We start from the raw sequence: 25317 nt of genomic DNA, 5'->3' as shown, positions 1-25317 counted from the left end.
TAATTTCCAAACTTGGGTGCCAAAATTTAGGCACCTAAGCCCATAGTTGGACACCAAACTAAGTAGGTTTATTGCAGAAGTGCTGAGCATGCAACTCTGCTCAGCACCTCTACCAATCAGACTACTTATGTAGATGCCTAAATATGGATTCAGGTGCTTAACTTTAGGCACCCAACTTTGAACGTTTTGACCTCCTTCCCTCAGCCCTGAAATAAGCAAAAAAGTGTGTCAAGCTCAAAAGAAATTAAAGCTGAGAAGTTGAGGATATGGAGCACTTTGGCCACTCCAGCAAATGCTTAGTTTTAAGCATATGAATTGTTCCAATGAAGTCTGTGGAGCTATTCTAGTTTACACCAGCTGAGGTTCTGTAGATATTTGAGAAATGCATCCCATGTCCACTTCCGTTTTATGGTGTCTTTCATTTTGCTATGATCCACTGAATAATGTGCAATACACTAGTGATTTTTTGAATCTGGGCCTGTCTCTTCACCTTGGCCCATCAAACTGCTTTCTGCCTTACTAAATTTAGGGACTGTTACAGGTCCTGAACAATGCTGCCCTCTGATGTGGCACTGCAATCATTCTGTCTTAGTTTTTCTTCTTGGTTTTTCAGTAGATCACCCTCTTGAAAGCTGGATTATTAAACTATCACAAATCTTTGGCTTTTCCATGCTCAAAACATTCCTTCCCCGCTTGATGCAGGATCTCCAAAGCTTTCCTGAGTCCCTGCTCCCAGTTCAGTCCGGTGATCTTTCCAGGAACTACCAGTCTCAGAACACCTGTTCTTAAAGGGGCTGCACCTTGGAACAGAGAATCAGCTGGACCCAAACCCCACTATCATTTAAGGAGACAACCCTATTACAGAGCCAAATTGTGTCCCACTACATTAATGCTTCCAAAATTTCTCAGCAAAAACATTGTTTCATTTGTACCTATATTCTGGCCAGCAGAAGCCATAAGCACATCTCTCTCTATCCAGCAAACATTATTCCCACCAGGAGAAAAAGGTGTTCACATATAAGGGTCCCTGATAGCTTGGGGGAACACACAAAACTGTGCAGGCCAAACAGTCTCCATCTTGGAGTGCCCTTCCCAGGCTCCTGTAATGGATGACCCACAGAGTAGGCCCCTGCAGTTTCTGGGGAGAGAAATCAGGACTTGAGTATAAGCCTTCATCCCACTTCTGCCCCTCATATGTGTGTGTGTGTGTGTGTGTGTTGGGGGGGAGGGGTGAGATATTTCTGTTGATTGTCTATGCACAATGCCTTACCTAGATCTGGCCCTTAAAAATCTATAGTGATATGCCATCTTTTAGGAAAGCTTTGCAGAACACTACTATTGTATAGCACAGATGAAAGACATGATGATAGAGAAACACCTAATGTTCTTACACAGTGTGGTTAAGACAATTAAAAGGACCTCATGCAGTGGGTAGGGGATATGCAATCAGAGGAATACATGATTTGGATAGAGGATCACATAGATGTGTTTTAGCTAACAACACCGTAGTCATTTTAAAATCTTAACCTTGATTAAACTGCACAAAAGTAATTAATTTTGACAAAAATAATCAATAGATTCCATGCTGTTCTGCTGGAATGTTGTATCTACACTATTCTATTGTAGGAACTACTGAATTTGGTACTCATCAAATTGCTAAACACAAAGGGCAGGGGCATAATTCCCAGCTGTTCATGCTCAGTGCACCAGAGAGTGGGGAGGCAAAGATATTGCTAAGCCACCTTTACCCCTCTCCCCAATCAAGGGATGACTGGAGGTCCAAATTAGCTCCTTGCACAAGTTAAAGCAGCCACAGGGTTGGTTTAATTTATGCCAGCCAGAATGATTTCCTAGAGACTATACTGCCAGCTGGGAATTGGTGGAGCATAACATAGTCCAACCCCAGCATGTTCCCGGTGCTGGTGGACTAGTAGGAATTGGTGTATGTCAGCTTTTCATTAACCCAGGATTCCCCTCATACTGGGTGAATCCTCCCATGCCTTCTTAGGGCAGCTTTTTAAGGTAATTTGTTGTCAGACTCAAAATGTCCTTAGCAGGACCCTGGATCTGGCCTAATAGCCGTATTTTTGTTCATTTAAATTGTTGAGTCATTGAAAACCATGAGCCAAATTCGTGCCTGGTATAGCTCTATATTTCCTCCTGCGGAATAGATATCAAGTTAAATATCATCTAGGACAGGTGGGGGTTGGCCTGTGGGGTCCACATCTCTCTGAACAAGAATGGTGTTATTGCCGTATAAAGTCAGCATCAGTATAGAAAACTTTGGCATGGGACAGTATGCCTAACCATATAATGAGAACTAACAGATTTCTCCATCAGCTCTAACAGCACAAGAAAAGGAAGGGGACAGTTTAACAGGCAAACAAACAGAGATCTCCCATATTTATAAATGCCAAGACTTCTGGGTCCCCAGGATTAGAAATTCTTTATGTATAATGCAGTACAGCTGTGGCCATTTCAAGCAAAGCAATGAGACTGTTGCTACTTGAGTATGCTCTTAATAAATGCTTACTGAAAGCCCTGACTGAATTAAACCCAGTTATAATTTCACAGCTGCTATTAGAAGTGCAAGATCATCATAAAGTTGCTTGTCAGTTGATTTACTTGAAGCACAGCAGCAGGCATCTCATTAGGGTGTTAAAAAATGTGCTTCAGGTTTTTTCACTGGGAACATCTGAACGTAAGTCATTTGTGGTAGACTGTTCAGAATGTTGCCCATTAATGACCATCGTACACAAAAAATAATATGTTTTGGCTATTTCTAATCTCATTTTTAAGATTAAAACTATTAAACTATGAAAAATATTTCTTAAATAACGATAACCAAGAATCAAACATCATAGCTCTTACCTGTAAAGTGCTGATGTGCACGGGGGTCCCTGTACCATTTACCGTGTTCTTTTTGGCTACATTGCCTCCTTTCCCTTCTGCTTGCTCTGCCTTGGCAATTTTTGCTTTTTCAGCTTCAATTCTCTTTGGATTGTTCAGCATTACCTGAACCACTGCATACTCAACCAGTGAGGCAAACCCAAAAAGAAGACAAACAATCAGCCAGACATCTAAGGCCTTCACATAAGACACTTTGGGGAGTTCAGCAGCAAGAGTCATACATTCAGATGCCAAGCTGAGCACTGAGAAGATACCTAGAAACAATAAAGCAATATATTAAAGTAATGAAAATTATGCAGTCTTCTTAGCCTCTTCCCTGCTGCAGTGCTCTTCCCATGTCCCCGAAACATCTATACTGCTAGATTCTAATGGATGACATTTCTTATGAGTGAATGGAACTTCATGATGTAGCAGGTATATTTTGCAAGAAATGACTATCTGCTGAATATACATGATACACATGCCTTCAGTTAACTAATGGCTTAATAATCTAGACAGGATTTTATTAATATTAATAAGCCTCAAATGGCTTGAGAGGTAGATAGACACAGAGATGCTAAATTACTTATGGTTACACACACACACACACAGAGTCATTTGAGTATGTGTATCTAGCTCCAGGAAGATGGAAGGGCATGAAATACACTGTTAAAACCTTGTCTTTTCCTCCATATCCTTTAGCTCTAACATGATGACCCAGAATTAAGCCAGAGGTGTCCCAGGAATCTAGACAGCATTTAATAGAATTTTGGTTCTATGATCTTTATTGGTAAAATTTTCCCTCAGTTGCACCTGTGCAACCTCAATGAAGTAAGTGATGTTGGATGGATGTAAATAACTTCAAAATCTGGCCTTAAGCAGAGGCATCAAGTCAGCCCCATATTATCATCTAAGCTGATGACATATGTTATCCAATATACACACCAAAATATTAATTCATGCAGGGATTTTTTTTCTGATCCTTATCCACTTATGCCTGGAAAATTTTAATGGTCCTTATAATATTTGTACTGCTCCATCAAAGTAATTTTAAGATGAGCAGGGCACAAAATATCAGACTTTATCACACCATTCCCTCTTTGTTTATTTTGCTTAGATTTTGGTGAGATTGTAGTGGCCAGTATATTCAGAACTGCTATAATTAGACATTTGTCTCCTATCACCTTAGAATTCCAGATTTTATTTAGTATAAGGAATTAATCTAACACTGGCAGCTTGTCAAATATTAGCTACTAAAACAAAGATGGGGGGAATGATAATAATCAAAGTGATATGATTTCAAAGTTAAAACCTTTCAATATACTGTCTAGAAAGAGATAATATCCCTATATCATTCTAAAGCTTGAAATTCCAGCTTTCCATTGGTTGTAATGCATTTATTTCCTGCCCTAGTGAAATACCAGATTGATATCACTGGGCCAAGAGTTAAAGTAGAAATCCCTGTGCTTGAACCAGATGATTTTCCCTGTTTCATATCTGAAGCATTTGAGCACATACAAGAAATCCCCCTTTTTTCCTTGCCTTTCACAATGTCATTATGAACCACTTATCTGAGATGATCTCATTAGAGATTCACTCCCCATTTTTAACAGTGGGGAGTGGAAATGTAAATGCAATGTTAGAGTTAAATAAAGCTCTATGTCCTATTTACTGCTCATGCTATAGAAAATGCTTAATACACCTATCCACTTCCATTCAACAGCCCTGAAAATCAACACCTATTCTGAACCTGAATCACCTCACTAGTAGCCAAACAGACTACCAATATGGGCTCGTAAACATCTCTTTGAAACTGGATATTCTTTAAAAAGAAAAGGAGTACCGGTGGCACCTTAGAGACTAACAAATTTATTACAGCATAAGCTTTCGTGAGCTACAGCTCACTTCATCGGATGCATTTGGTGGAAAAAACAGAGGAGAGATTTATATACACACACACAGAGAACATGAAACAATGGGTTTATCATACACACTGTAAGGAGAGTGATCACTTAAGTTTCAGAGTAGCAGACTTGATCACTTAAGATAAGCCATCACCAGCAGCAGGGGGGGAAAGGAGGAAAACCTTTCATGGTGACAAGCAAGGTAGGCTAATTCCAGCAGTTAACAAGAATATCAGAGGAACAGTGGGGGGTGGGGTGGGAGGGAGAAATACCAGGGGGAAATAGTTTTACCCCCCACTGTTCCTCTGATATTCTTGTTAACTGCTGGAATTAGCCTACCTTGCTTGTCACCATGAAAGGTTTTCGTCCTTCCCCCCCCCCCCCCCCCGCTGCTGGTGATGGCTTATCTTAAGTGATCACTCTCCTTACAGTGTGTATGATAAACCCATTGTTTCATGTTCTCTGTGTGTGTGTATATAAATCTCTCCTCTGTTTTTTCCACCAAATGCATCCGATGAAGTGAGCTGTAGCTCACGAAAGCTTATGCTCTAATAAATTTGTTAGTCTCTAAGGTGCCACCGGTACTCCTTTTCTTTTTGCGAATACAGACTAACACGGCTGCTACTCTGAAACCTGGATATTCTTTGTAATAGGTAATTATTTTTACTATCTTTAAATATGTTTACTGGTCTAATAAGCCATTTTTGTTAGTATTATGTGATAGGTGCTGAAAACACTCAGCTCTTTACAGTCACTGCACAGAAGTACGTAAGAACTTGGAGCTTATGATCTTGGGCTTAAAGTTGGAAAACTAACTTGTAAATTCTACTGATTGAAAAGATTACAGCAGAGCTTTCATCACTTTGTTCAATAGGGCAGCTGAGGCCACAGTGACCTTCTGCTAGTTTCCATTTGTCTGGAAACCTGGGGTAAAAAGTTCAGTCTCGGAGCAAAAGAAAGGAAAGAACGTTTTATCAGATTTCAAGGAAAGAATATAATCAGGTGGAGGAAAAAGAAGAAATATTCTATTAAACAAACATTCACTGCAAAATCAACATTGGCATGTCTTAGAAAACCTGACAGCAGTTTGGTAAGTTGCACCTCTGAGTGCTGCTCTATTAGGTGCTTACCTAAACTGGCCCAAAGCAAAATGCTGGAATACGGTTGGGGAGAAAAAAAAAGAAACTCAAAAGTTGAAATATAAACAACAGTATTCAATTCCCATGGAGCACTCAGAGCCCCTACACAATTTTGTTGGAGTAGACAAGTGCTTGGCCTGGACTAGGAATGTATCTGTTCCTCTCCCTCTCCTAGGGCCCCAGGTTGGTGGCAAAAAAGGTTTAACCAGGAATACGGAGCAGGACTGCTCAATGCCAAGAGCAGTACCAACCTTTGCATTTCACAGGTTTAAGGTTACATTTCAATTCCTAAGCCTCACATCCTGATTTCCCTTTATTGGGATTCCCCTACTCTGTGCACACATGCACATACAGACACCCCTACTACAATAATGTTTCTTTCCCAATCACATGGAACTCCTAACCTGACTTCTCTCATGACTCCTTCTAGCAATGTGGGATTCTTTTATACCTGGATCCTCTTGAAACTCCCGGTCCATATGTAACCTGATTCCCTCTTTAACTTCCTTCTCTCCCAGCTAATCCCTATTGCATCTTTACTGTTTGATTAGTGAGGAGTTTTGGGGGGGGGGACCTTAGTAGTTTCCCCCATGCAACAGAAGGATTTTTTTTCTTTTTGAAACAGCCCTTGTTCAACCACACAGCTAGTCTAAACCTGGCTCCTCTTTCATGGGAGAGGTGCCCAGTAGGACAAGTAGTAATATTTCCCCTTCCTTCCCTGATTTTTGTGTGTTGCTCTGTAGCAGAGCGCTGACTCACCAGCAGAGCACCTCCTGCTGGTTGTGCAGGAATTAGCTCTCTCAGCCCTGGAGCGCCTCTATGGGCTGGTGTCTCGCCCCTCTGCAGTCTCTTTATCTCCACCACATATAGGCCCTATGTACCTCCTGGACTACAGTGCCCCTTACCTTGGGGGTGCAGCCCCTCACACAGGGAACCCCACTCCTCTGGGCCTACCTCCCCTCAGTTAACCACTGCCAGTCCTCATCTAGCCCATTTACTCAGGGGAAAACTGCTGTCTGCAATGGCCACTTATCATTGGCTAGGGGGTTGGACCTGCAGCCTTTCCCTGCAGCCCCATTACCTCCTGTCAGGCCTCAGCCTGGGAGGACACCAGGCCTGAGCTCCCCAGCTCAGCCTGCGCCTGCCTCTTCCCCACCACTGCTCTGTTGAAGGTACCCTATTCTCCCAGGCAGCCTGGTTCTTCCAACTCCAAGGCTAGAGTGAGACTGCCCACCTCCCAGCTCACCACCCTCTTTATTCCAGCCCTACCGGGCTCAAATTCGCTCCTCGGGGCAGCCCTTTCCCAGAGCTGGTTTTAATCCCTTTCTCTCTGGAGCAAGGCGCTCACCCCGCTACATGCCCATATAGCAAATGATAGTTCCTTTGCTCAGTGTGCAGCGTCTGGAGTCTCTGCACTGTACGACAAACGTAGGCAGTAATTAAGAACAAAAGCTGGGTTTGAGGAAACACAGGTACATAAGAATTGCCATACTGGATGAGACCTGTTGTCCACATATCCCACTTCTGCTTTAGAGGGATGTGTAAAACACCCCTTGGTGGACAGTAATGGAATAACCAGTTCTTTTTAGAAGTTTCTTTTTAATCCCCTGTCAGCTAGTGGTTGGCTTATGGCCCTAAGAATGATGATTTATAGCTCTTATTTTTTAAATTCCTATCTGAGGTAACTATGGGTGTTTTCATTAGGGTGCTAATCCAGCAGAGTATTTTGCTGGACTGGGATGTAGCCAATAATCCCTTTTTGAATCCTTCTAGATTCTCAGTCTCAATGTTATTTTCTGACAATGAGTTCCACAGGTTAATTATATGTTATATAAAACAGTATTTCCTGTCATCTGTTTTAAACATACTGCCTTTAAAAACCATTGGTCTCTTCTTTGTTCTTATGAGAAAAGGGACACATAAGCACCTGATTTGCCTTCTTTGTGACACTGATTATTTTATAAACTTCTATCATGTCTCCTTACTCATCTCTCTAAATTAACAGACCTAATCTTGTCACATTCTCTTTTCAAATGGAAGTATTTGCATGTTTCTAATTATTTTGTGGCCTTTCTTTGTATTACTGTTAAATTTTATATGAGATAGGGTGACCAGAACTAGCAGAATTCATAGTGAGGCATATCACTGATTTGTGTATTGACATTAAAATAGTTTCATCGTTATTTTCTCTCTTATTCTCTACACATCTTAACTTTTTTCTCTTTTTTTTTACAACTGCTACAGAGGAAATGTCACACACAGCAACACCCAGGTCTCTCTCCTGAATAGTTAAAGTTAATTTAGAATCCAGGCATATGAGAAGTTCAAATTCTTCCTTTTAATGTGTATTACCTGGCATTTGTCAATAAAATTTCATCTGCCACTGTACTGCCAATTCATGTACCTTTATTAGATTCCTCTGCAATTCTTCAGCCTTCTTTAGTTTTAACTAACATAAATAACCATATGTCATCTGCAAATTTTGCCCAGTCCCGCTCGTTTGATGGATACCAGCAGGTTGTGCTGAGATCCACCTACTGAATCCCATGTGCTGCTAACCCTCCAGGTCTGAGTAGTAATTAGTCACTGTTCCAAGCTCTGTCTCTCAGGTGCTCTCCCCAGCTGCAAACCCCATGTGTGACATCCCTCTTGGGCAGTGGGACCCTGAACCCTGGCTGCCTAGGCCCAGGAACCAGTGCCATAGCCCTCCTGTGCCCCCAGTTGTTTAGACCCATTCTCCCCCAAGAATAGATCTGGCTGGCGAAGCTCTGATTTCCCTAGTTTCCATTGGGCACCAAATACTAGTAAAGTAAGGCACTCAGTTTAGCAAAGTAATTTCTTAAACAGACTTTACTCTTAGAAAGTATAATAGAATTGAGATCTATGGAAAACAACAAACTCTCGAATGCAGTCAAACTTAATCTAATCTCACCCTTTTGTGGGACTCACTGGGTTTGATCCAAATCTTTAGTGGAGGCAGCCATTTTTTTCCTCACCCTCCTGCTGAGTCATGTGCTCTTGGTGATGAAAAATCTCCCCTTGGCTTGCAGAAGCCCACTTTTATCAATAGTCTGTCCTCCTTTGGTCAGCTAAAGAAAAAACACAGCTCTTCTAGTCTAATCACGTGAAGTCTGCAGGGCTGAAGCCCGGGGCCCTAAGCTCTTCCACCTGGGACTGAAGTTGGACAACTGAAATTGGACCTGACAAGTTATCTTCCTGGGGACCCCAGGCAATTGCAAGGCTTGCTACCCCCTGGCTTTTATATGCAGAAAACTAGTTGTTGTGGCACAGGTGGGCCGGGGAGTTTTTTTATAGCATGTTAGGTGGGGAGGAGGGCTCAGAAAGAAAAAAGTTGAGAACCCCTGATCTAATTCATAATGACCGCTACAAATAGAGTTCATAAAACCAACTGGAATTCATAATTGGACACAGACATATTTCCCACACTAACACATGTCAATTTTCCTGATTAATTAATGAACAAAACAAACAGCTTTTGCCCACTGACTTTCAATGACTCTTGTGCTCCTAAGTCACTCAAACGCTACTGAAAATCCCACCCATGGAATTTAGGCACAATTACATTTATTTCTTGAACCTACTCCTTAGGACTGAATTGACAGTAGCCACTCTCCCCTCTTGTAGCTCTCTATAGCTAGCTATTCTAGAAGCAATCTTTTAAGGTCTGTAGAAATTGCTTCTCCAAAGGTTGTACCAATGTGATATATGATCAGTCAAGACACATGGAGTTGACAAAACCCATTACTGCTGCTTTATTGGATTTAGTTGTCTCTGATCTCTCTCAACACTGCATATGCAATACAATTTTCCTCGTACAAAGGAAAAACATTAGTATAATTTTACAAGCATATTTGTATTTTTTGACTTGGGATTTGTTTCAATATGGATTATACTGTAAAGTCCACTTCACTCAGAAGTTTTATCTCATTAGATTATAAAAAATCAAAACTTCAGGATGCTGCTATAAACTTAAGTCTGTCCTGATGCCATACTGCAAAACACACTACCTGTAATTTGTGGGGACTTAAGTCCCAACCCTCCCTTAGTAACACTCACTCCAACCTCCTGAGCAAGGAGTAGGCAAATTATGTACAATCCATATTGCTTCCTTTTGGGGTCACAAAAAATGCCACATAATTATGCTGCTGTATTACATTTGAAAAAAAACAGACACATATATTCATTTACTGAGACCAAGAAATACTCTGAATATACTTGTATATATATATAATCCTCAAATACTGTACAATCTGCAACATGCTTCTTATAAATTTAATGTTGAATTAATTAAACCTTTCTACTAAATTATTTTTAAAAGTTGTATTATTAATGCATAAAAAGTTGAAATATAAAAATTCAGGTTTTAATTATATTGGAAATGACTATATGAAAAATACTTGTTTGCAACAGATTTTTTTATTTCACATATATATTTTTCCTATACTACTTCATAAAAATTCCTCCATCTAAACATTATTTGTCTCTGTTGCACTTTATATTCATGATCCTTGTAAAGTTGTAAATACTGTAAAGTTAGAACAGGATATACTCCATTTGCTATCAAACTAAAATAAACTATGTTTCATAGACAAATAGCTATTTTTTTAAAGGACAAATAAAAAAGAAAGGAGAAAGCATATGCATGTGATGGATATGCTAAAATACTCCTCTGAAAAAGACAAATTTTAACTATATTTATTATATTTAATGTAGGTTTTATTTTCATTTAACATCTATTAGAGTATCACATACAATCCAATTAGTCAAGTTTGTTTTTTCTTAATTAACTCTATGCCCCTACGGCTTGGTAGCAAATGAAGAATCTGATCTTGCTCCCACTCAAATCAATGGGACTTTTGTCATTGACTTCACCAGAAGCAGCAGCACTCCTGAAGACTAGTATTACCTCTTCTAAGCCTGAATTCAGCCCATAGGAAACCTTAACGTAAATTCTTACATGTTTTGCTGAACAGGATGAGCACGTGGTTAAAGTACTTTGATATATCAAGGCCCTGATGAGACAGAAGCCAGTCTGGTAATGGTAGACATTAATCCTCTTCAGAACATTACTGCTATTTAATCTTCAAACAACTGCTGCAGGCGGTAGGTATTCTACACTTTAATAATCATCTTGATTAGCCATTATTTATTTATTTATTTATTTATTATATATGAATTTATATATTCAAGTTTCTATAAGGTGTCTATCACCACCGTATCTGTGGTGCACGCTATATATGTATAATATAAAAGCGAGAACTTTTCCAGGTATGGAAAGGAGACACATTACAACCTGCTTGCCTCAAAACCACATTAGAAGGCAAACATAGGAAAGCCGTGCCTAAACACTAGATATGGCATTAAGCAAAAGCCTGGATGAAGAGATGTGTTTTATAGAGGCTAGAAATGGGAAGGTTTCAATGAAAATGAAGACCATGCAATGGGATGTAGTTGCTTTCAATATCCCATCTTTTGCTATCAAAGCAACTGAAAAGGGTAAAGTGGTGCTCAGTGCGTTCTGACAGTAGGTGTAAATGTCGGTTACCCAGTGGCACTCTTGCAGCACTTGCATCAGGATTGATCCAAAATGACAGCCACGACAGAACAACAATTAGCAGTGTAGGAGCATAAACACCCATCATGTAAAATCCAACTTGTCTTCTTAAAGTGAAGATTACTTCTACACAAGTGTAATAACCTTTAAAGAAATAAACACATTAATGTTCTAAATGTTTTACAGGCCAAACTTTTCAGATTTGAATGCCTTAGCATTACTCAGAATCCTGCCCTGTTGAAATCAGTGGGGATTCTGCCATGATTTCAATAAGGCTCTCAGTAAATTAGGCTGAAAATAAATTGTTTTTCCCAAAACCAAATAGTTCATCTGAAAACATGTTTGAAGCACATATGAGAGCTTACAAAACCTGAATGAAAAGAGAACTGTAGCTCATGACTGGCCTGTTGCACTTGACCTTTCAGAAAACAGAGAAAATCAGAGTGACTGCTGCTAAATCGATCTCTAGATTTACAAGTCTTTCCACACAAGAAAAGAAGAGTAATATCTTGTTTTGTCATTGCTGTGGGTGTTCCCACAGGCATATGAAAGGTCATATTCAGGAAGCCAAATAAGGACAAGCAAAACCAAAGGGAGAAAAGAGGACCTGGGGGGATTCTTCTGTATTCCAAGGAAGTGGAATGTATGGACAGAGACTAGGGTTTTCATGCATCCAAAAAGAGTTAGGCTTCCCAACTCACACTGGCAAAATTCTGTTCTCGAAGATGCACTGTCTCCAAAAGCAGAATTTTGCCAAATGGGAGCAGAGCACTTATCTCCCTTAAGCTCATGTGAAAATCCCAGCTGGTATCAATTTTGTGAAAAAGAAGGAAATATTTATTAAAATAAGGTATACAGTTATGAAGTCTTGTTCAGATTAGAAAAAAATTAGAAAAGTAGAGACCTAAAGCAGGGCTTAATAAAAATTACCGTGATAATGAAAGTTGATAAAGATAATTTTTCATGTTGGTACAAAATTTTAAAAGAAAATCCTCTAAATTTAAAATTGGGAAAAACTAGGCATACAGGCTCAGGCTTATTTAAATATGTAACTTCACAAACCCACAAACATACTTCTGGACTACCTGGAAACGTGACTTGAGCAAAGAGTAAAAAAGAACTCCACAGCCCCCTATATTTGCTGGTAGAGAACAAAGGGATCAAGGAATATGGTGGTAAAAACAGTAGCCAAATTATGCACATATTTAAATTCATGTAACTCTACTGACATTGTCTTATGTTCACCAGATTTAATAGTATAAAAACAACTCCATACACTTCACTAACACCATCTCAGGGCAAGACTTTTCCCATGGCTTTATACATTAAAAATTAGTCTATTCCAGTTAGTAGCTAAATTTGGTGAAAAGCAAGTAAATCTTAAATATACAGCTTAAATAGCAAAAAGGGAAATACGTTCTTTTTTATGTTGTTACATTAATAAATTGTTCACCACAAACACACACAGTTTACAGTTAGAAGTTGTTTGAATATATAATAATCACAAAGCCAAGTACAAACAAAAACAGAAAGAAAAGAGTTTTCCTGATTATTTAGTAGGTAGAAGACATCCATATGCTCTTAATTCTTCTTCTCCCCTTTTATGATCTTTAGTCTGAGGAATTCTTCCTATGCAGTTGGTGAATGGTTTCCAGATATTTTCAAATTCTTATTTATTTTCCACATTATTTATGACTTTTATGTGTTCAGCTGTTTGTGTTAGGTCAAATTCATTCTGACTCTGGCTAATGGCCTTGTATCATCTTTCAATAAGCAGAGTATAATATTCTTTGCCATCACCATTTATCATAAGGGTATCCATTTTGCACTTTCATGAGAAATTTCTGTCTCGCACACAAAGAAAAAGAAATTCAGGGACTTTTATTTTAGTACAGGCAATGATTATCATACAAATGTAATCCCCAGATTTTCTTTTGCTTGGACAAGTACAGAACATATGGATCCAATCCTATTTCTACTGATGCAAATGTTACAAACACCCATTGACATAAATGGGTGAACAAGCTCGGGGACTATGTTTGCAGTTGTCAAGCATTTCCAGCATAAACCATAGCTTTGAAATCCAGTTTGTACATTAATGAGGTGCTTTTGTACAGTGCATGAGATTGGCTTTAATTTGGTATTGCAATGAGATGCTCTTCCACCATATGCCTTCAAAATATGAACCTTTAGTAAATTAATATGCAAACCTAGCGATGCCTCCCTGAATCTGCAAAGAACCTACGACAATACCGCCGAGAGTCATATCAAGGGCGTGTTAGATCCAAAGTCTAGTTATTACAAAGGTGAACATTATTAAGAGAGTTGGTAAAAAAAATAATTGATTTTTGACAAAAAAAGAGTCAAAATTTGACAACAACTTTCATGAAAATCTCACCAGTTCTAAATGTTAACTTTCTTTCATATGAGAAAGAAAAGAGAGGAACATTGAAGATATTCACAATCTACCATTAAATATCTTATTTTTCTATCATAAGGGAACACCACTACTTCCTTTCTCCCCCGAATATAAATTTATTCAGGACAAAACCCCAATTAATCCCACTCAACTGTCAAATATTTTTCCAGCATCTAAGCATAACACAGCAATTGGTCCTAAGTATTCCATTTTTCACCACCCAAATAAGATGGAACAGCCTCTTTTGTATTATCTGGTGCTTCCCTATTGCTCAAATTTAATTTTTTTAGTCTAATTATTAGCATTTTTGTGAGTAATGTATTGTTTAACTGTTTAAGAATTAAATATCCCTGTAGCTGCTACATAAACTGGTATCTTATCCAAAAGTAGGGGTGAACAGATCTGTTGACTAGTACCTCTGGCTTGTACTTTTTACAGTTGTATAATTTTGCTGGATGTGGAGTAATTCTATAATATTTTAAAATGGTAAATCAACCAGAGACAATGGATTACCTAGGAAAGATTTAACAGTTTAAGAATTCATTCCTGTTGTAGTTAAGACCATAGTTCCAAGGAATACTTACACTGAAACCTGAAATAATGCAAAGCTCAACTGATTTCAAGTTCCAATATAAACTTCAGACTCAGATCAAATTAGCTCTGAGGATTATTACGATTACCTGGGAACTCTCCAGATATAGAGTATGGCTCCACAGTACCTGCAGGATAACAAACACTATCCTTTTACAGAACAGAGTTTCTGGATGATTGCAAGGGGAGTCTCAGAGATTCCCTTCCCCTTAGCTCTCCTTTCTGTGTTTTGCTGGAGGCTTTCTGCAAGCCAGCAACATATGTTTCAAAAAGCACTGACCAAAATACAACAAAAACCATGCTCAGTTGAAAAAGAAATGCTAGTCATTGCTTCTGGATGTGAGCAATTTCCTAGCTATGATTGTTGGCAGAAATCAGTAAAGGTAGAAACAGACAATAAACCACTGGAAGCCATATTACAGAAATCATTGTACAAAGCAGAGCCTGGATTTCAGGATATCATGATATTGCAAAAGTACAAATACAGGATCTGTAAACTGTTTTTTACAGTAAACATGCTTTCAAGAGCACCCTACCAAAAAAAGCTAGAAGCTGCAGGAAGAAGAGTTTGAAGTAATACTCAAGTATTCTGAAACAAAATTTGACAAGCTCAAACAAGAAAACTAACACGACTCAACCATAAAACAATTTGAAAGAGTAGTTCTAGATGAACGACCAACCAGAAAAGCCCAGGCACTTTCCAACATAAAAACTTATCAGGACAATGGAAATGAAATTGCTATGGGAGGATCAGAGACATCTAAACAAAAAGAAGGAGGTAATCTATCCTGACCTGCAACATCTCAATGTCTGTATTAGTTTACGGTTATTATATTTGGCTGTTATTGTGTTATTCATATCTAAATTATTGATTAATTAAAAACTAATGTCCTCTTCTGAATACAAAAACTATCAATGCAACCATTAATCATTAACAATATACAATAACTAAATGCAAACTGAAGTCTTTAACAAATAAATTAGTTAATATAATTACATACCTGTGCCTTTATAATATTTGGTACAGTTACCATATTCAATATCCTCTTCTTTAATGTCAAACTGGGGCAAAGCAATTTTTTCTAACTGAACAGGATCTCCAGATTGCCAGATAAATCGTAAATCATCAGTTGTGTAACCAACTACAAGAAAAAAAAAATTTAAAAGCTACCTTACACCAGAGTCAATTCAGCAAAAATATCTATCTATCTATCTATATATGCATGTATTAATTTCTTTCATTTCTTGATTCCTGCTTCCTGTCATAAAATTATCAGTTGATTCACAACTAGATTTTTATTCTCTATTTGTTAATTAGGACTTGATGGAACTCTGTAATACTGAAAATCTGAAACTGAATGAGAGTGTTATTTTAGCACTCAGTATTTAAACAGAGAAAACAGTACCTGATTCCCCACAACTTTTAAGGTTGTATTGTCATTTAGATTCCAATTCAGCAAAGAATATTAACACATGCTTAACCTTAAAACACGTTCTTAAGTCCCATCAACTTCTGTGGGATTTAAGACTGTGTTTATGTGGTTTTCTGAATCTGGGCCTTTCATGTGTAAGAAGTGGCCTTTCATGTGTTTCCCTCTGATTTGGACAGACTTAAGGGCCTAATTCAGGAAAGCATCCCTTCAGCAAAACACTTAAGCATGTGCTTAACATTAAGTACATGGCTAAATTCTACTGAAGTCAATGCAGTTACAGAATATACTTCAATTTTAACATTTGCTTAAGTGTTCTTAAATAGAGATGGACTTAAGCACATGCTTAAGTGCTTGCCTAAATCTGCACCCACACAGATCACTTCTGACCACTGTATTTACACATAGTGCAAATCAGTGGAAAAAGCAGGCCCATGATGTTTGAGCATAAAAGGATGTTAACTAAAAGTGCTGTCACGAGCGTGATTTTACATGTCATTTTTCTGTTATTGATATTCATTAAAAATGGAGTTAAACACAAACAGAGCATGACAAGTAGTGGGAGGGATGGGGGAACATACAAATGGAAAATTGAGAATGCAATGTAATTTTTTTCGAAGAATGCAGAATCTTTAAGAAATGCTTAAAGAGCTGTTCCATTCAGAGGGTGAGAATTAGGCAGATGATTTTCACATTTGAAAAATATCTGTGATAAAAAACTAAAATGTGAATGAACCTCTAAAACTGCTCAAAACATAATACTTATTATCTACCTTCACATTTGTATAATAAAAGCTATATCATGAAAATAAGTTTTAATACACCCTTAATAAATGTATCTAATAAATGTAATAAAATATGCACAGCAAATTACAACAAAACTGTTATAGTCAACTGCGGGAGTACAGAGGGTGTCCTTAGTAGACAGTGAATGGTGTTTAGGATTGATAACAATAACTGCAGATGTGAAGAATCAGTGAGGGAGTGGGAAGCAAGCATATGGTCAGGATAGCTGATGATGCAGCAAAGGATCAGAGTAGAGGGAGAATATAAGTGTAAGAGGATACCTCATTTGGCAGAGCAGAAGAGTAAAGAGACAGGAGACCAGAGGTAGTTAAGGGCATAGTCATGAAGGATACTTAGTATGAGTCAATTTTCAAGTGGCTGGGAAGTCAGTAGAGGTCTTTAAGGACAAAGGTGATAGGTATGAGAGAGCTGGTAGCACTCCCAGACTGAAGTTTAGATAGGAGGATCTCTAGGAGGCTTTGCAGGAAATGTGCTGTAATAATCAAGGCATGAAGTAACTAATTCACAAAAAAGCAGTTCTTCGTGTAAATGCTGAGGAAGACACAGACTATATTGCAGAGATGGTAGTAAGGTGGACTATTAAAAATTAATAATGAGAGCTGCAGTGGAGATTTTGGAGTCAGGGATAACTCCAAGATTATAGGCCTGTGAAGTGCAAGGAAGGTCAGAGGTGAGGAAGGAAATGCATGTCTTAGAGACAAAGCTGAGGATACTTCTCTTGCAAAGGTGGAGGATACCTGTCTTTCTAATATTCAATTTAACATCACATCAAAGATGTATATGCTTCAGAGAGGTTGGAGAGAGTTGAGGGAAAGGTAAATGAAAGAGTTAAAAGAGAGACAGAGTTAGATGTTACTGACATAAAAGAGGTAGTTGTGCTTAAATTGTGAAATTTTTAGTGTAAAAAAAAGGAGACAAATGAAGTAGAGAGTTTTTAGAACACTAAAACAGAATGGTTTAGAATCCAAGGCACAGTCAGCACTAGAGATAAATAAATGGTAATTAGAGATATAGTAGCCAAACTAGGTGAGGAGGGACTCGTATCTACTTAGTGTTCAGGCCAGTCAAAGAGTATATTTCTTGACATTGGTGTCATATGCTGCACTGAGATGAAGAAGAATAAATAGCACAAGGAGTTATCTTTAGCAAAGTGGAAGAGGTAACTGAACAGTCCACGTAAAGCAGTTTCTTGCCATGGCAGAGGTTGAAGACATACAGGCCTGGATCAAAAGGAGGTGAGCAGCAAAGTAATTGGAGAAAGTTTACTTCTCTAATCTCACCAACATTTTACAGAATGAGTGTAACTTGTACAGGTAGCAAAGAGTCCTGTGGCCTGCCTCCGGAAATTTCCACTACATGCATCTGACGAAGTGGGTATTCACCCACAAAAGCTTATGCTCCAATATGTCTGTTAATGTATAAGGTGCCATAGGACTCTTTGCCACTTTTACAGATCCAGACCAACATGGCTACCCCTCTGATACTTGTGCAGGTGGTAGCAGTTGTTGGGAGTACTGGGGTCAAAGACAGATTTCTTATGAATTATAGAATTTTTAGTGCAGTAGTGAAAATGCTACAAAGTAAAATGATGGCGATACAGGGAGCTAAAGCTGGAAGACATATCGAATTGAGTGAGCTAAGTTAGGAACTAGGACCTACCATACCAGGTCAGGACACTGGTCAATCTAGTCCAGTATCCAGTCTCTAATACTGGCCAGACCACATGCTTCAGAGGAAGGAGTATAAAACTCTATAGTTGACAATTATGGCATAATCTGCCTAGGGAAATTTTTCCTAAACCCAACATGTAAAGTGTGACTTATCCCATGATGCAGGAGAGTTTATATCCCTTCTGTTTTTTAGAATCTTAAATGTAACTGTAGATATTCCTTTTCTGAATCCCATCAGGCTCTGTCTCAATAACATCTAGTGGAAATGAGTTTCAAAGGCTAATTCTATTTTAAATAAAAATGTATTACCTATTATCAATTTTAAATTTGCTGCCTTTCAACTACAATAAATGTCCTCTTCTCCTTGATTATGAGAGAGGATAACAGAAGCATTTAATTTACCTTCTCTGAACAACTATATACTCTATTATTCATCTCCCTCTAAACTAAGCAGTGCCAGTCTCTTCAGTTTCTCTTCACATAGAAGCCTTTCCAGGCTTCTGATAATTTTCATTACCAGTTTCTAAACCCCCTCTATTTCTGCTATTTTCTTATGGACACAGAGTGACCAGAGATGGTGGGGAGATCAAGAATGTGGCGTTTTACTTTCCCAAGAGAATGTTCATGCAGACAGATATGGCAGAACAGCTATAGGTTTTTTGGGGCAGCAAGGTGAAGACTAGCAGTAAAGAAAGATAGACTGTGGAGTTGGTGGCTATGGTGCTGTTATGGATTAATGAAATTTTGTATTAAAATGATGTTACAATCTCTTGATAACTGCTAAAAGTAAAAGTAAAAAGGAGTCAGGTAAATTAAGTGGTGTGATAGTGCAGAAGAGTAAGTGAAGATTTCCAGTGCCTTTGGAGATTGCAGAATAATAAAACAGCATCTTAACAGATGAAAGGAAAACATGTTCATATCTACCTGGTCTGTCTCAGTTTCCACCCTTGGGCTTTCCAGTAATGTCAAATAGGCTTTTTATGTGTCAAATAACATCCCCTCTTGGGGCCTGGGTTTATTAACAAAGTTCCCAAGGAAACACAAGAACTCCTACCCAGTCCTCCTAGCTGGCTCACAACCCTTGGTGCAGGTTTCTTAGCCCTGTCCCTGCTGAAGGTCTCCTCTAGCAGACTTATTCTCCACACTCTATCCATCCTTGCTGAATCCTGTTCTCTGCTGACATGCACCCCCAAACCTGCTCCTGGGGAACTAGGGAGAGTCTCTCCCTGCTCTCTACCAAGCAGCAACTACCAGGACTTTCAACATAAGTCTTTCTTTCTCTCCCCTCTGGCTCTCCATCGGGTTTTGTTTTATCCCCATCCAGAAACCCTGATTTAGCAATAAGACTTGCCTGCCACATGACTTCGAACATTTTCTCCATATGGAGAAGCAAGCTATGTGTGTTACAGGCAAGGCTGGACCTTCTCCCCTTAAAGAGCCAGTCACCTTGTTACATCTCTTAAGGGCTCTGTGTTCATCATTATGCCAGGGGTTCTCAAGGTGTAAGCAATAGAGAATGCTTTTACAGAAGCAAGTTGTTAGGAAAAAAACCCAACCACCAGCCCCCCCAAAGCACAAATATAGGGCTTGGTTCTGAGAGAATGTCCACAACTTCCATTATCGTCAACAGGAGCAGTGGGTGTTCAAAGCCTCTCCAACTCAGACTATTCAGTGTAATTACTATCTCAAATTACATAGAGGTTACTAGAGACTTTGGAATGAGAGAAAGAAATATTGTGGGAGAGTTTCTCTTAGCAGAGATCTGGTTACGGCTCCCCTATTTTGAAGTACAGCTGCCGTTTGCCAGCTGTGTATGGTCCATAAGTGATCATGTACCAGTTAAGAATTGATGGAGTGGAACTGCACCCAAAGTGCCTTTCCTTATCCTCTTCACAGAGGTAAGGGGGAAGTCAGCAAAGGAGCCAGATCTGCTGGCTTCATTCCTGCTGACAGATCCTCCTTAAACTGGATGTGACAGGGCATACCTGGCCTTTGAAGCTACCTACCAGAGGCCCAGCAGTTCTACTGTACCCCACCCCAGAAAACAGAGAAGTGACAGGAAAGCAGCAGCGAAGGTGTGACCTCCTGGGCTACCTAGACAAGCCTCACAGAAGAAACCAATAAGAGCCCAACAGGCTCAGATAAAAGGAGCTACAGGGCCTTAGCAGGTAAATTCCTGGATGGGATCAGCGGATTAAGGAGAGGTGTGCCTCTCTGCTCAAAGGAACTTGAGGGATAACCAGTTTGTTTCTGACTGCATTTCCTTAAGCTAGGTTTGCAATGAGAGATGAATGCCTCAGTTACACTGGGGCATTCCCAGTTAGTCCACTATGGCCAGATTCCTTTGTGTCACCTGAATAGAACAAGAAGAGAAGAGAATTTGGCCCATAATTTTTAAACTTTCAAAACAGCAAGGGAATAACCCACCGGAGAAACAAAATTTTGCTTGACTGCTGGAAGCCAGGACAATATTTAATTATTACTTCTTTAAAACATTTGATCCGTGTGATCTAAAGTAAAGCCTGGGTGGGATTTATTGTTCAGAAGATGTATCTAAAAAAACCCCCATCACTCATTAAATCCTTAAAGCCTGAGAGTCTGTATATAAATAAAGACCTCCTACTTATATAGCTTTCTGCTCATCTTGTGGCTAGCCCTCTAAAACTGAGCTCTTAACTGTAATCCTTCACTAGCTACCAGACATTTTCCTTTAGCTCAAGTGATATGCACCTGTGTGACGGGAATCAAGGGTTCATGATATGATCCCCAATACCATTTTAAAGCTTTTTCTGATCACTGTGATGTTTCTATGTATGCAGTTTGTGGCTTTATTACACCATTTTTAGGAAACTGTGCTCCATTTTGGTATGTTTAAGCAAAGGTTTGGATGAGATACATAGCTGTGCTAGCAGATTGTTAGAGCTACAGTATAACATAGAGGCTTGGGTTCTTTTTTAAAAAACACATATTATGCCAATATTTTGTGACATGCGTGTATTCAATCTGAGATTAGAATAACACCTAAATGCATACAATTGGGAAAAATGCATCCAGAGACCTTGCATCAGGGACACATTAATAGGATTGCTCTAGAATTCAAGAGCATAAGCACGTAGTCAAATCCATGTAATTTACTGAATTTCATGATTTTTTTTCTCCAGATGGTGACCTTTTTAAAAAAAGACTGACATTATGTAAGAAACAATTTGGTTTTGGAAGTTCCATTAGTCAAGTTATTAAGTAAAATAAAACATCTTATGTGTAACAAAAAAGTGAAACAAGAAAGCATCCCTATTGTTAGAACTGGAAGTGAATACTGGTAGTTATGCCATGAGCTAACTTCTTACTGTTGCTAGTTGAATAAAAAGGGGCAAAAGCTTAAATCACACTATCACTCAAGGGAGTGGGTAATAATCAATTCCTCCTCCTCACCTGTTTGAATTTAGCACATCTGGTATTAAAGAAAGGTCAGTGTTTCTAATAAAGTAGAGAAAACTGTTCATGAATACTTCTTCCTTGAGTAAATATGATATCTAGAATGCTGCTAATGGGCCTTATATTGAAGTTCTTTTCAGGCAAACTTCCACTGATATCAAGGGTTTTGGGAATCAAAGGACTGTAGGATTGAGCCCAGTATTAATTAAATATATAAAACCTAATTCAAACCTATTATAAACAGGTGTAGACCTATTTAATTAGGTAGATTTACACTCAATAATACAAGAGCTAATTTATTCCAAGATATTCTGCAGAGGAAGTGGTCGTCATGCAAGTTAAAACTACCTGAGGAAACTACTATTTCATTTTTCCAAATGATATTTATGTCCTGATTTTCCCCAATAAATTTTAAATGTCTTCAAAAATGCTAAACAGTGTCATTATGTGTTTGTTAGCAAAAAACTAAAAATAGAACAAATGATGCCATAAAAATTAGAAATTTTTTGTAGGAAAGAATCATAAATTTTAATTTGTAATGATCATGGAATATTAATTTTAAAGTTCATTAAGAAATGTTTACACTAAACAACATATATATTTCTTGTTTGATTTTCAGGCCTGCCTGGAAGGTAACTATTTTTATGCATAGACTGATTTACATACAGCTCTCCAGTTGCATCTTGCAACGCTGTGTATCCATAGGAAACAAGGTCAAGTCCAAAGGGCATGACAGAGTAACGGATAATCTGAGAATGGAAAAACAGATCTTAGACACAATTTGAACTGTTTTGTAAATAACAAAGTAGAGTAAGATTTTATATATCTTTATATCTTGCTTTAAATGTAAAGAAGTACAAAAATAATAAGAGTATATAGAGTAGAGAGTCACAGAGTCTGATTCCAAAATACTGAGGTAATGAACAAACATCATTCAAAATTTATTCATGTATTTTGTCAGCTAAATTCTGTATGGTTTAAAAATAGTGCAATAAGGTTTTAATGGATAACATTTAGAGGGAAAAAATGCTCACCTCACTAGTCAGAGTGTGTCTTTGATGGGTCCTAGGTAGTGGGAGGGGGAAATCTCAAGTGAGAGCAGCTGGGGAAGTACTAAATTGTGGGAAGGGTGCTGCTTCTTTCTCATTCCCTCTCCCACACCAGGCTGTGGAGGAAAACGGGGAGGACCATGTCTTGTCTGCTCCTGCTGCCACTGAACAGCAGTAGGGGGTCAGGATAAGCCAGCTGATTGGCTCTCACCTGCTGGACTGGGGGAAGATTGTTTCTGCTTGCTGTTGGCAAGTAGCCAGTTTAGGCTCTTTTCCAGGCCCACTTTTGTGTAGAGAGTTGGATCTCACGATGCCAGGGTGAGGCTGATTGCCAAATTTTGTTCGGGGTCTGGAAGGGATTTTTGTTTTCCCATATGACAAAACTGTCAAACTGCTCTGTGGGTTTTATCACCTTCTATCCGGCATCTGGAAGGTTTACTTGGGGAATTTAAATTACACTCATTACAACTTTTGAAGTGAGATCTCTGTAACCCAGTGGGCTGCTTGGGCATGAGCAACTTGGGCAACTGCATAGTGATGGGGTTGCCTCTATGTCTCATGCAGCATATGGCTCTCCTCATCTCTTCTACCTCTTGTGTGGAGGAGAGGAATGGGTTGGGACTCTGATTTCCAGCCAGGGTCTCCAGACAGGCCTGAGGGAATAAAGGGGGCATTGCTCCCATACCCACCTTCAGGTCTGTAGAACTCAGGGGCACTGATGCCAGGTGAAACCCACACAAGAGCAGCCCTGCTAGGTAGTTTGGGGAGGGGGTTCCCCTTTGGTCAATAGTTTTAATAAGGTTGCAAGCCTCTGTATTTAACTATACTATGGCGTATTGTTTCTGTTGTGTGTCTTTTACCACTAACTCAGTTTTCAATAAAAAAGTTTTATTGTATTTGTAAGACAGTCTTCTAATAAAAAAATACTTGGATCTATTGAAAAACTTATATCCAGTATTACATTGACCCAAATCAGTATTTTCCTGCTACATTTACAGACCAATGGACAACCCTCTATATAGAGTTGTTAAAAGAAAAGGAGTACTTGTGGCACCTTAGAGACTAAAAAATTTATTAGAGCATAAGCTTTCGTGAGCTACAGCTCACTTCATCAGATGCATCCGATGAAGTGAGCTGTAGCTCACGAAAGCTTATGCTCTAATAAATTTGTTAGTCTCTAAGGTGCCACAAGTACTCCTTTTCTTTTTGCGAATACAGACTAACACGGCTGCTACTCTGAAACCTGTCATAGAGTTGTTGTTTTTTTAATTTTCTGCCTCTGGCAATTGTTAGTAGCTATAAATCAAATTCTTATTAATGGGCATCTAATGTGATCTGAAAATTGTATCACTTACTCTGAAAGACCCTAATTATTGTCAGTTTCACTATGCTTCTGCTGAATTTGGCCAACTATCTTTATTCCATTTTGTAAAATCTTATTTTACCTACATTTGGTATCTTATAATGATCTAATATATACCTAGGCTTCAGAATCCTTCATACTAGTCAAAATATCAATCAATATGCTTTAGAATCTGTAGTTTTATGAGAATTTACTCTGATTTATTTTTCTGCATTTTTAATATCAATATCAGCTGAAAGGTCTACCAATTATTATCTTTGTAAATTATACATATTACTAAGCTGCAAAGCGAGATGTATGTCCTGCACCAAATAACTTATTGAAGATTATTTAAATAAAACCAATAATAAATATTTACAATTAAAAATAACACAGTACCTCATACTGACTAGAACATCTCCATCCCGAAATATAAATAGAAGAATATTTTCTTGAGTGACATCATGGAAGTTGGCATTCTTTTCATTTGCAAAGAACAAGTCTGGTTTCCACAGACATTTAAACATTGTAGGATCCACTGTCAGTGTATCTGAACCCCTCCAGTCATTGGGCAATTTAAGTCTGGGGTCATTCCACTTTTGTCTTAGGAAGATGTTAACTCTGTAATCCTGATGAGAAGAATTTGCATGTGTTTATTAATCTAGCCACAAAACAACAAAACAGAAAACAAACAAACAAACATGCAGGCTCCAAAATGAAAAAAGATCCATTTAGATTTTGGGTTTTCCTATAATGGATACAGCTGATCATTCTTCAGCACACAATTTTCTTGATTTCAAAGGAATTAGCTAAAAGATACATAAAGTTAGGTTACATAAATTCTTTGTTTCTCAAGATTAACCATGTTAAATTAAAATAATATGGGTCAAATTCTGCCTTCACTCACATCTGTGCAGCCCCAATGACACCAATGCTGCCCCATGTGTGTAAATCAGGACAGAGGGTGGTCTTCTATTTCTACAATATATATATATTTCAGGCAGCAGGGTATCAGGCAGGGCCCAGGTGTATTTCAAATTTACATCAACGACCTGGTAAGTGTAAAC

At 38.5% G+C, this 25317-nt stretch overlaps 1 protein-coding gene across 3 annotated transcripts in view; it reads right to left on the bottom strand.

The window, feature by feature from the left end:
• Window positions 1-25317, bottom strand: part of GLRB (glycine receptor beta) — a 72885-nt gene that overhangs the window by 15124 nt on the left and 32444 nt on the right. For 2 of the 3 annotated variants that reach the window (XM_038401016.2, XM_043513240.1), the window contains exons 5-9: window positions 24650-24879; window positions 22526-22608; window positions 15519-15659; window positions 11499-11651; window positions 2872-3164 (exon numbers count right to left, since the gene is read on the bottom strand). In XM_038401016.2, the coding sequence (XP_038256944.1) occupies window positions 2872-3164; window positions 11499-11651; window positions 15519-15659; window positions 22526-22608; window positions 24650-24879 (900 nt within the window). The remainder of the gene's footprint in view (window positions 1-2871; window positions 3165-11498; window positions 11652-15518; window positions 15660-22525; window positions 22609-24649; window positions 24880-25317) is intronic. The other variant, XM_043513239.1, reaches the window with a different exon arrangement.

This window comes from Dermochelys coriacea, chromosome 4 (genome assembly GCF_009764565.3).
Source record: "Dermochelys coriacea isolate rDerCor1 chromosome 4, rDerCor1.pri.v4, whole genome shotgun sequence".
NCBI classification, from domain to species: domain Eukaryota; kingdom Metazoa; phylum Chordata; order Testudines; family Dermochelyidae; genus Dermochelys; species Dermochelys coriacea.
Note: the sequence above shows the minus strand (reverse complement) of the source record. Positions and strands in the feature narration are given on the sequence as shown.